The 12040-nt window shown below is 50.7% G+C and overlaps 2 protein-coding genes across 4 annotated transcripts in view; one reads left to right on the forward strand and one right to left on the reverse strand.

The window, feature by feature from the left end:
- Positions 1-12040, forward strand: part of IFNAR1 (interferon alpha and beta receptor subunit 1) — a 116061-nt gene that overhangs the window by 70785 nt on the left and 33236 nt on the right. The gene's annotated exons all lie outside the window — the stretch shown is intronic.
- The window catches only part of ITSN1 (intersectin 1), a 114999-nt gene continuing 107697 nt past the window's right edge, over positions 4739-12040 (reverse strand). For 2 of the 3 annotated variants that reach the window (XM_071430053.1, XM_071430050.1), the window contains 6 exons: positions 10610-10882; positions 10003-10124; positions 8817-8899; positions 8635-8718; positions 7990-8163; positions 4739-6882 (listed from right to left, as the gene is read on the reverse strand). In XM_071430053.1, the coding sequence (XP_071286154.1) occupies positions 6734-6882; positions 7990-8163; positions 8635-8718; positions 8817-8899; positions 10003-10124; positions 10610-10882 (885 nt within the window). In that variant the 3' untranslated portion in view covers positions 4739-6733. The remainder of the gene's footprint in view (positions 6883-7989; positions 8164-8634; positions 8719-8816; positions 8900-10002; positions 10125-10609; positions 10883-12040) is intronic. The other variant, XM_071430051.1, reaches the window with a different exon arrangement.

Below are 12040 nucleotides of genomic sequence, written 5' to 3' on the forward strand. Positions count from 1 at the left end.
GGTGCCAAGCTGGCAGCTGCTGAGGAGGAGGAGCCCCCCAAGCCTCTCGGTCCGGAGGTGACAGAGGCACAGAGCCAGCGCTCTGAGAAACGTCCCTCCCGCTTCAGGCGGGCGCTGCGGGGGCTGTTCCGCTGTCCCTCTCTGGCGCGGGGGACATTCCGCTGTCCCCGCCTGGTGCGGGGGACATTCCGCTATCCCTCTCTGGTGCGGGGGACATTCTGCTGTCCCAGGCTGGTGCGGGGGCCGTTCCGGTGTCCCCGGCTGGTGCTGGGGCTGTTCTGGTGTCCCTGCCTGGCAGCACAGCCGGAGGAGTAGCGCCCACACCAGTGCCAGGCCGGGCCTGGAGGTGGAGGCAGAGCAGCACTCGGGCAGGACAAACGTCCCGGTTGTGGTTCCTGGAGGTCAGCGCAACCCAGCACTGCAGGCACAGGACTCGGGCCAAGAGGTGGCCATGGACCAAGAGCACAAAGACCCCCAGAGCCGCCGACCCTTTTCCAGAAGGGTCTGAAAGGACAGACTGTGCAGGAGGCCTGGTTTGCATAGAGGTGTGAAACCCATTTCAGGGTGGGGAACCCACTCCATAAAAGGGTACCCCCACCAAGTCCCTGACCCTGGACATCCCAACAGCTGGATCCTTGCTGGATCCAGGAGTGACATCCTGTCACCTGGAACCACACTGGATCTAGGAGTGACATCCTGCCAGCTGGAACCATGCTGGATCCAGGAGTGACATCCTGTCACCTGGAACCACACTGGATCTAGGAGTGACATCCTGCCAGCTGGAACCACACTGGATCTAGGAGTGACATCCTGTCACCTGGAACCATGCTGGATCCAGGAGTGACATCCTGTCGCCTGGCTGGAACCATGCTGGATCCAGGAGTGATGTCCCATCAGCCAGAACCAGGCTGGAGCCAGGAGTGATAATCTCTTCCCCCTTCTTTCCTTGTCTTTCTTTCTGTCTGTCACTTTATAATTCATCTTTTCCTTCCCCTATGCCCTTTCACCCTTTCCCTTTATCCCAAACTCACTGCCATGTGTTTTTATTGTAGGTCAGAGATTAATGTAGCAGTTGTATAGCAGTAAGTCAAATTAACAAAATATAAATACATTGCTAAAAATAATCATAAGTGTTTAACAGAAGTTTTTGCTTATTTTGTGGATGCTCTGGCTTTTATCGTTGCTTTTGTCTTTGAACATTTATGATTCTTGGGTGCTTCCTTCCCCTTATGGGCGGGTGATCACAAGACATTAATAAAAAATGCTGCTTTTCCCCATTGGGCTTGTCTGTGCCTGGTCCACCTCGAGAGCAAGGCAGGTGCTGGCAGCATAAATAGTCATGGAATCATGGAATGTCCTGAGCTGGAGGGACCCCCAGGGATCCCCCAGTGCCAGCCCTGCCCTGCCCAGAGCCCAGCAAGCCCAGCCTGGGCATCCCTGGCAGCGCTGGCCAAAGGCTCCTGGAGCTGTGGCAGCCGCGGGGCCGTGCCCATTCCCTGGGCAGCCTGGGCAGTGCCAGCACCCTCTGGGCAAGGACCTTGCCCTAAAATCCAACCTAAATCCCTCCAGGCCCAGCTCCAGCCGCTCCCTGGGTGCTGTCCCTGTGCCAGGAGCAGAGGTCAGAGCTTGAGAGAAGAGTGACTCATCTGCAGATGTCCTGACTCCATCTCCCTCTTCTCCAGCACTTCTCAGAAATGTGACAGCACACAGGTAAACTTTAAAAGTTATTCTTGCATCATTTGCATTTATTCTTGCATCATTCACTTGCACAAGCCCAGTCTCAGCTGTGTCCCACATTGCACAGCCCCACACCAGCTGTGCCACCACAGCTGGAGCAGCACCAGGCCTCACACAGGGGGGCACAGTTTAGGGACTCTTGTTTAGTTATAGTTTGTCTGTAAATAGAATTGTTTAACCCGGAGGGACTGAGGGAACAGGACATTCACAGCAACTGAAGTCAGTTAAAACTGCATTATGAGAAACAGTGTTGCCTAATGCATGCCTGTTACAAATGCCTTGAAAACCAAAAGGAGCCATCTTCACAGTACAGATATTTCACTGAAGAATAGTTAAATGTGCTGTAAATCAACAATACAAATTAATTGCATTTTCTTGAAAGAAAGGGTAACTTTATCTTCTATTGCCAGACAATTTTTTATAATGCCTTCATAATTTTTAGGATCATACAAATTCTACAGACATTAGAATTTTTCTCTGATTTTCTTAAAAGAGAAAAAGAAAAGGAAACTACTCCATACCATTTGTTTGGCAAAAAGCAAAATGTGCACTAAAAAGCCAGGGTGAGATGGGGAAGAGGGAGCAGCAGCTCTCAGAGGGTGGGCAGGCCCTGGCACAGGGTGCCCAGAGCAGCTGGGGCTGGCAGTGCCCAAGGCCAGGCTGGACACTGGGGACAGTGGAGGTGTCCCTGCCATGGCAGGGGTGGCACTGGGTGGGATTTGAGGACCCCCCAGAGCATCCTGTGATTCCCTGAAGAGCAGGGCTGGAAACAGGGCCAGCCCTTGGACCAGCACCATGGTCCCACACCCAACCTTCTCCCCCTCCTGTGTCACACCCCAGTCCCTTTCCCATGGAGCAGCTCCCGGAACTGGGATGGATTTCCCTTGCCATCCATCACCCTTCAGACACCCAGCCACTTCTGGGGGATGGAGGGAGGGCAGAGCTCCTGCTGCTCACCAAGCTCTGACCCTTCAGCTCTGTCCCTATTTCTTCTTTCTCCCCGTCTCCTGTGCTCAGGGCAGGAGCTGGACCCAGGGGCTGATGGGGCCTTGGAGGAAGCCCCAGTTCCCTTTGCTTGCACAGCACTGTCAGATCCCAGACCTGGTCCCTAAACCCAGGGACAGTGACACTTGACAGCTTTGCAGGCAGCCAAGGAAATGACCCACAGTCACAGCAGAGCCTTTCACAACTCTATCAAGTAATTAGGGTCGTTTAACAGACTCTCACTGCAGTTCTTTATTTTTTTAATGAGATCCTAAATATATCCTACATACAGAAAAATAATTTCCTGAGGACACTCCTTCTTTTAAAATATTTAAATGAACAAACAATACCGGATGCCTTTAAACGCTTTTCTGTGAGATTTCCTCTGTATTTGACAATGACAACAGAGCTGTGGTTTTGTACTGTATGCACAAAAATCACATATATATCTATAAGCATGTACTGAACTCTGGATACAGCAATGTGCACGTAGGACAGGAGTGGAGAGGCTGAACAAAGCAAGGGCAGATGTGCAATGTACACACAGAGCAAACCCTCAAAGCAATTTCTCCTGGTTCCCAGCTTCTCTCTGTTCCAAGGGCTTTGGCTGCTGGATTTGAATGAACTGAGATCTCACTGTGACAAGCAGAGCAGCCTGGAACCAGGCACTGCTGTTGGAGTCAGAGTCTGGAGTTGTGACATCTCAGTTTTGAGAATGTAAGAAAAAACTCCATTACCCACAATGTTTCCCACCCCAATCCTCCTCACACGTAATAACAAAAAGTGATTGAATTATTTTTAAAGGGTAAAAAAACTGTAAAATGAGAATTGAAAAAGTGCCCTCATAAAACCTCACATTGAGAAAATGCTGAATAATTAAGTGCATCTAGAAAAATACCTGCTGCAATCACTCAGCTATTTGGCTCAGTGTCAGCTCAGAGCCAGGCTCTGTCTCCCAGGTGCCCAAGTCCCTTCCCCAGCTCTGAGCAGCCTCTCCTGACTTTCCAGCCTGGCTTCCCATCAGCTCTGCCCTGGGCAGGCTCTCAGCATTTCGGAGCCAAGGCCAGCCTGGGGATGGTTTTATTTTACAGCACTTCCAAGTGTGTGGCATTGGCAGGGGCTGCCCAGGGAGCTTTGCAGTGCCCAGCCCTGCAGGTGTCCCCTGCAGGTGGCACTGAGTGCTCTGGGCTGGGGACAAGGTGCCCATGGGGCACAGCTGGCACTGCATGGGCTGGCAGGGCTGGGCCAGCCCCAGGGATTTGGGACTGTGTGACTCCAGGAGGCACAGCTGTGTCTGGGGAGCCAGCAGTGCTGCTGTGCCACCGAGCTCCAAGGGCAGTGACACTGTCCAAGGGCAGTGACCAGGCCATGGGCACAGCCTGTCCTCCATGCACAGGGACAGGCTGAGCTTCCCCTTTAGCATGGCACTGCTTGTGAGGGATTCATTGGATCTCTGTGAGCCAAACTCCAGCCTGGCACTGGCAGGAGTTCAGCAGTGCTGTGCATCCAGGGGCAGTGGCACATCCCAAGCGCTGGGGCTGTCACAGTTCCCCAAAACGGGGCAATCCTACAGGCTGCTACAGCACTTCCCTGGCAGTGCCCAAGGCTGGATGGGGCTGGGAGCACCTGGGACAGTGGAAGATGTCCCTGCCATGGCAGGGCTGGCACTGGATGGGCTCTGAGGTCCCTCCCAACTCAAACCAGTCTGGGATTCTGGGATTCTCTGATGTCCATGACGGGGGTTGCAGTCTGAGAGGGGCCCCTGAGTGAAGGGTCCCCCACTTCCAGCACCAAATGAGCCTCAGGCAGGTGCAGCTCCTTGGGGCTCCCTCCAAACCCTGGCCAAGGTTCCTGCATTCCAGCCATGAGATTTTTTTGTCCTGTTGGCCGGTTCAGCTGTCACTGTAATTGATGCTGGTGAAATGACACTATTAACAAACAAAGTGATGCTACTTGTGAAACACTGAAATGAATGTTCACCTTGTTGGCAGCACTGAGTAAAATTAGGACAGCAATAAAAGGTTAGACAATGACATTTAATGGTACTCCAGTAATAGATTTTATCACTTTTTTTATCCTACCACAACAATGTGTATTTTCATATACATTATATTTAATAAAATGTATTGATATGGAATTAGGAAAGCATGGGTTTAGTACTATTTACATATTTTAATTGAAACAATTTTCTTAACAACATTGAAAAATAGAAACTTAAAGTTCTCTTAATCGTGTTTTCAGCCAGTTAGTGGTAAACAAATGCATGCCTAGGAAGTCACACTCCCTCTAAAATGTGGTCAGTTGAAAGTTTCTAACTAAAGTGTGTATCTCTGTTTTGTTTCAAAAAATACATAAGTATGTCTGTCATTTCTGATACAAAATTCTACACTATCTTCAATAAATAAATAATAAAGCGATTCTGAAAAGTATGAAATGTAAACTTTGTTGTCCCTCCAACATACATTTTTTTTCCTTCCCATTGCTTGAAACATTACAGTGGTCTTTTAGGAAATTATAATACACAGACACTTCCCAGCACAGTTTACACTTATTACCATACTGATCTACCTACCTGTTATGGATATATCCTAATTTCCTAATGGAAACCAATAAGACTTGGAGTGCTAGAGAACACCGCCGACACAGGAGAGGTGGGAACCAGTACTGAAAGGACATGCAAGGAACACCAAAACCTAACAACAGCTCCACGAGAACGTTCACATGCGAATGACATGGGCTGGCACCTCCCATCCGGAATGAAGTCCTTACAAAAATACCAGTGGATGCATGGCAGGGCAGGAACAAAAGGAATCCAAGCAGAACAAAGAGGAATTTGACTCTCAGGGATGTGCTGTCCCCCGAGTCCTGACTCAGCAGGGCACTCACACGTGTGCCTGAGGGAAAGCAGACGTTGTGCCCAGGAGCTCTGCCAAACAGGTACGTGGGCCTGGACGTTGTTATCCATGGAGTGAAAGGGATGGAGAGCCCTGCATTCCCCGGATGGCTTTGGGTTCCCCACTCTGCAGCAGCACCACGAGCTCTCTGGTGACACCCAGCAGCTGCCCCGTGGGATGCCCTGAGCCCCCGTGCCCTGGCTGCACGCAGGAGAGCTCAGCTCAGCTCCGCACCTGGGCACCACCCACTGCTGTGCACACCAGGCCCTGCAGGCTGGACCTTCTCTTCCTGAGCTGGAGCCACGCTGGTTTCTTCTCCCCCAGTGTAGGTGAGGCTCAGCCTGGGAGCAGCAGCAGTGAAGGAGTACCTGGGAGGTACACACAACACCAGCAGGGCTCTGTGCCTCACCCTTGGCTTCCTGCCCCAGCACTTACAGTCCTGGGGACATGAGCAACTTCCACAGGGACCGGGGGCTGGGCTCTTCTGGAGTGCAATTCATCTCTGTGCAGAAGGCCTGGACAGCTTTTATTTTCAGGGGCAACACGAGTCATGAAGTGGTATGTTAATAGAATCTTCTCTGTTTATAGATATAGACTATTTATTTTCTAAGTCTTTTCAGTACCATCATGAAGACCTTCAAAGATCTTCCTGCTGCAAAACTGCTCCTTCCACTCACTCACATTTACACACCACTCTGCTAGGCAATAGGCACAGAACTCCTGAAGGGGAAAACCCTCAGAAAGCCTCCAAAACACACCCACACTGCCTCCTCCATGAGAATTAAACAGCAGGGCAGCTGGAGCAAGCACAGCCACCCATGTGTTTTGCCAGCTATCCTCACTGCAGCACAAGGAACAACAGGGTTGTTTCACCAGCCCAGGAAACCAACACCAAGTTCCACACAGAGAGATTGAGGGAGATCTCCTCACTAAATTGGGATTCGTGTGTTCAGTGAGAATTATCAAGGCACAAAGCTGCTCCTGTTTGCTTTGATAACCCTCTGACGTGTGAAGGGCGAGCAGTAGTTTCATGCCACACCAGCAAGGACTCGGTGACAGCTTCTGCAGACGCCTCCTGCAGCGACCTCTGGCTGAATTCTGACCTTGGCCCCTCTCTCCTAAGGCTCATCAAACAGCTGCAGGTCCAGGCGCACCACGATCTCTCCCGTGGGAACTTCGTGCAGAAGGAGACACTTTGTAACTGGTCCCTTGGAACCCTGATCCTTCTTGATGTCTGCCACACGGATCTCTGTCCTGCCCAAAAAGTCTGGAATGCAGAAACACAGCATGCTCAGGGAACCAGAGCCGGCAGAAGGACCTGAATGTCCACCCACACCCAGCAAAAGAGACAACAAGCCTCCAGTCCTACTCTAGTTGTGCACTTGAAGAGGGCCAAAGGCTGCCAAGCTGCATAGCAGGGCATTTAGCCAGACCATGTTAAACAGCAGCAGCATTAAAACTAAATGGGCCCATGAGTGGAAAAACCCACTATGGAATTCACAGCTGCCTCGCTTCAGGGACTTCTTGATTTTATGATATAAAATAACCAAAGCCAAAGGCCAAAGTTCTCAGTTAAACCTGAGTGTGAACCTGCCGGAGATGACAGAGCCAAGCAGGTCATCAGCCCAGCAACGAGGTCAATGAGCCAGTACAAGTCCTACCCAAACACTGCCTGAGAGATTGTGACTCCAAAATACACCTGTGATATTCCACATGTTCATCCCAGCTTATGAAACAAGAATGAGAGAGGCTGTGGAATCTCCAGCCCTGGAAGTGTTCAAGTGTTTCTAACTAAAGTGTGTATCTCTGTTTTGTTTCCAAAAATACATAAGTATGTCTGTCATTTCTGATACAAAATTCTGGACAGGGCTTGGAGCAACATGGGATAGTGGAAGGAGTCCCTGCCCTTGGGTTTGGAAGGGTTTGGAACTGGATGATCTTTAAGGTCCTTTCCTTTAAGCCAAACTGTTCGATGACTCTCTTGGGTTTGGGATCCTGGGCTCATTTTTGCTACTGTTATTGCATATAACAGGAGCTCAAAGTAATTTCTCTTCCTCCTGCCTGAACCCATCTGGTGCAAGCAGCACCCAGAGCTTTCTGGAGTCTCAGCAGAACTACAAATCACATTTTAGTTGTTGTCAACTGCTCAAGAAAAGGAACTCTCAAAACCCAGAGGGAGCTGCGTCCTTTTTGTGCTGATACTGTGTGGAGCAAGGTTAAGTTGACTCTTCCTATGCAAAGAGGGTCAAATCTGGGGTACCTTTAAAGATCATCTCCCAGCCCAGCTCATTCCCTCTGCTTTCCCTCAGCAGGAATTCTCCTCCTTAAAAAAGAGCTCTGCAAACGCCCTTGGCAGGGGCAGCCCCGTACGCACCATCCGGGGAGAACTGGTCCCGCTCGAACACCGTGATGCACAGCACATCCTGCTCCAGGTCCTTGATGAAGAACTGGCAGTTGGAATTCCACTTGGGATTGAGGGTGTCCTGGATGGTCTTGGTGATGTGGCACTGGGAGCCCATGGTCACCTCGCAGTAGGGGTTGCTCTTTCCTGGGAAGATGGGAACGAACAGAAACGAGCGGGGCTTTGTTAGCTGCGTGCTCCTGCTCCTGAGCTTCCTTCTGCTCCATCAGCCACCTGAGCTGGGAAAGACCTTGGCCACACCAGCCTCTGGCCCCATCCCAGGCTCTGTTCCCATCCCAGGCTCTGCTTCACTGCCTCTGTAATGGGCTACATTAACATCACAGTGAATGCTCTGCTCTGCTGGGTGCTGAGCACCCTCCACCCTTCCCTTCAGGACTTTATGGTTTGTGTGGTGGAAACAAAGCCAGCCTGAAACAAAAGCCTCGTGCAGGACAACTGCAGGACCATGGCTCAGCTGCACAAAGTCACCTCTGCCTATTTTACCTTCATTAAATCCACGTCATTTAACAAAATCATGTCTGGGACAGAACCCCTGCAGAGTTAGGCTGGCAAATGGGAATGTCCTCTGGATGGAGCAGGGAAAGCCAAGGCACTCACCGTGGGACCTGCAGGGTTTTAGCTCAATGCCTTCAACAACATTCACCATCAGCCTCCCGATGCCTGTTGCCCTCTGAGAGCGAACTGTGGTGGAACAGAAGAGCAGAGAGAAATGTCACCAATGGATTTTCCTGCCCAGTACTTTTCCACAGAAGATGAGACCCCCACATCCTATGCTGTACCTAAGTAGGCCTTTTCCCTCTTCTTCTTTTCAGTCTCTATGTAAAGTTCTGAAGCAGCTTTGATCTTCTGAACCCAGGCAGTCCTTCAGAAGGAAAGGAGAAAAAAAAGTTGCAAAATGCCATTTCTGTTTTTCCCTGCTGGAGAACAGCAGACAAAACCAAAGCTGTCCCTCCTTCCCATCCCAGGCTCTGGCCCCATCCCAGGCTCCGCCATCCCACAGCTGTCTGCCTGGAAGGGATCTTACTGGAGTTCACAGCACCTGCAGTATGGAACCATCCCAAGGCAGCAAACCCCAGCACACAGAGCAAGCTCAAGAGAGCCACGAGCAGGATATGCTTGGTGGGAAAACAAAAGGTCTCAAGAACAGGTTTGCTTTCATCCAGCCCCTCGTTTTCCTGAAATAAACTGATTTCTTGGAGCAAGGAGGTACAAGACACTGCTGCTGCTGAGGTGGCCACTGTCCTTGGTCCCTGAGATTTCCAACCCAATTCTTCTGACTCTCAGGGCTTTAAAAGCGTAACCTGGGGAGTCCACGGGTGGTGAATGGGCCCTTCTGGGAAACCATTTCATGGTTAAGAGTCACAGAACATCCTGAGTGTGAAGAGACCCACGTGGATCACTGAGCCAATCCCAGCAATCCCAGCCTGTGCCTGAAGGAGGCTGAGGGGAAGGCTGACAGACAAAAAGGGTGGCACAAGAGCTACTAAGGGACCTCAAGGGCTTCAGAGAACTGCTGTGACAAACAAGGAAGCCTGAGCCAAGGAAACATGGGAGAATCTGGAAGCTGTGGATCAGTTTTGGAACCCCAAATGAAGAGATGCTGCTCCACAGGACATTGGGTTGGGAGATATCCTAAAGCTCACCCAGTCCCACTCCCTGCCATGGGCAGGGACACTGTCCACTATCCCAGGTAACAGCAGAAGATAGAATTGCATCTCTTGTCTTCTTCACATTACCATAAAATGTGAAATGCAGCCTAAACATCCACCCTCAGCCATTTCATCGCTGGTCTAGCTGGAGTTCAGGAAACATTATTACTCCCTCTTTGTCAGATCATCATATCCCAAGAAGGAATTTTCCAGTCTTGTAAAATAACCAGCTTGGAGAGTGCTCTGCAAGTTTCCATCACAACCATTCCCACCCTACAGTTCCCAGACTTTTTAAAGGGCCCACGAAGGCCCTTACCTTTCATTAATGCTTTCAGCCCGGAGTGTGTAGACTCTGTCGATGTGGGAGATGTGGAAGATGGGCTCATCTCCAGAAGGGTCTGTGGGTAATTTTACCAGTACCTCGTTGAGGAAAATGGGCTGTAAAACATCAGCAGAGCTGGAGTTGTACTGCAGAGTCTGCACAGGGGCATTCAGCACACATCAGCTCACAGCAGGATTATTCCATGCCCCAAGTATCTCCCCCCTTCTGCCTGCTATATTTCTGCAGAAAATTTTAAAAGCTGACAGAGGTGCCTGCATTGCCAGGGGACACTCCTGGAGAGAGCCAAGCACAGCAGAGTTTCCTGGAGAGAGCCAAGCACAGCAGAGCTTCCTCCCCCAGAGAGCAGTGAATCCCACTCTTCTCTGCTCCCTCAGACACACGAGCCCTCATGGAAGAGTTTTATTCAAGCAAAACCTCCAAAGCATCTTTTCTTATTTCCCTAGAGCACACAGATACCCTTCCTGCCATCAGCCCTGAATCCCAAAGCTTTCAAACCTCTTCTCTAGGGAGGCTCCTGCCCACACCCTCAGAATGGAGCTGCTGAGCCCTGTCCCCATCCCCGTGTCAGAGCGGCACTTACAGTTTTGTACATTTTGTACTGCAGGTTGGACTTGGGGCTGAAGACCTTGTCTGTGCCAGAAGAGCCAAGAGGTTTTATGATCTGAGTGAGGAGGAGGAAGTCGTTGAAGAGAAAACCATAGAGCTCCTTGTTACTCTTGGCTTTATAGAGCTTCCCACTGTGCAGGAACTTGCGTGGTCCCAAGCAGTTTGTAACTGAATTAAAAACGAGTTGCTGCGAAAAGTAGAAGAAGAACAACAACGCACTGTATAAAGTGAAACAATCGGGGCTGCCCTGCAAGAGACCAAACACAGTTTTGAGTCCTGGTTCCAGTCTGTGGCAGGGATGACCAGCCATGCCTCGAGCACCACAAGCAGCACAAGTCACAGGGGGCCCTGGGAGAGTCCCTGAAGGCCACAGGGCTGGGCAGGCAGGGGAAGCCAAAAGCGTCTGTGCCCCCTGGCCACACACATGCACCTCCAGGGCTGGGACTGAGCCAGGGCGCCTGTCCTGGATGAGCAGCAGCTCTGCCAACGGCCTCTCCACAGGCTGAGCTTCCTTAAGGGCTGCATTCTGAATTGTGCTTGAATTTCACCCCTCACAACACCCCAGAGGACTTCAGGTGGCCACAATACCCCGAGTTAGAGCTGCTGACCACTGGGACTGGCACAATCCCAGACTCAGCCAGGCCTTGTTAGGGATCAGCAGAGTCTTGCCCTTGCCTAAAGTGCCATTTGCAGGTTTATTTTCACCAGGGTTTGGCACAGCTCTCCCCAGCCTGGGCAGCTGGCTCTGGAGGGGCTCCTTTGGCAGGCTGGAAACCCCTTGGACAGAAAACAGGGAGAGGCTGAGCTGTTCCCTGCCATGGCTGGGGCTGCTGCTGGTGTTATGGTGCAGTGAGCACCACAGGCTCTGCCAGGGTGTGGAGCTGCTGTTCTGGGGCAGGCACCACCTGCAGAAGATAAAAGCAGCCACTTTCCTGCTGGCAGACAGCTGGATGTGCTGACATTGTCACACCTGTCCTTCTCCCAGAACAGTCAGGCTTCCTCAGGTGAAATGCAATTTTTCTACTTTATGAACCAACCAGTGCCCATTATTTTTTACCTTCTAGAATCATGCATTCTTTGAAAATCAAGTTGTGATCTGTCTGTCTCTGTTACCTCCACCAGCAACAGGAAGGCCATCAGAATATCTTCCCTCCTTTTGCAGGACATACAAACACAGTATTTCTAGAAACTTATCACGTAACATGGTATGGGAGGCAGGGGTTCTCTCTGTAAAGTCTCCAGAGACTTGATCAGTATTCTTGAGTTTTCAAATGTATACAAAGCTTTATCACAGAAAATATTTCTAAATATTTGGTTTTCAAAGCAGTCCATAGTGGTCAGGTGCAGCTTTGGAGTGGGATCCAGCAGCCCCATAACCACTGCACCCCAAAGGACTGGGAAACTG

This window comes from Agelaius tricolor, unplaced genomic scaffold (genome assembly GCF_023055355.1).
Source record: "Agelaius tricolor isolate 1412-34295 unplaced genomic scaffold, bAgeTri1.0.p SCAF_7, whole genome shotgun sequence".
Taxonomy (NCBI): Eukaryota; Metazoa; Chordata; class Aves; order Passeriformes; family Icteridae; genus Agelaius; species Agelaius tricolor.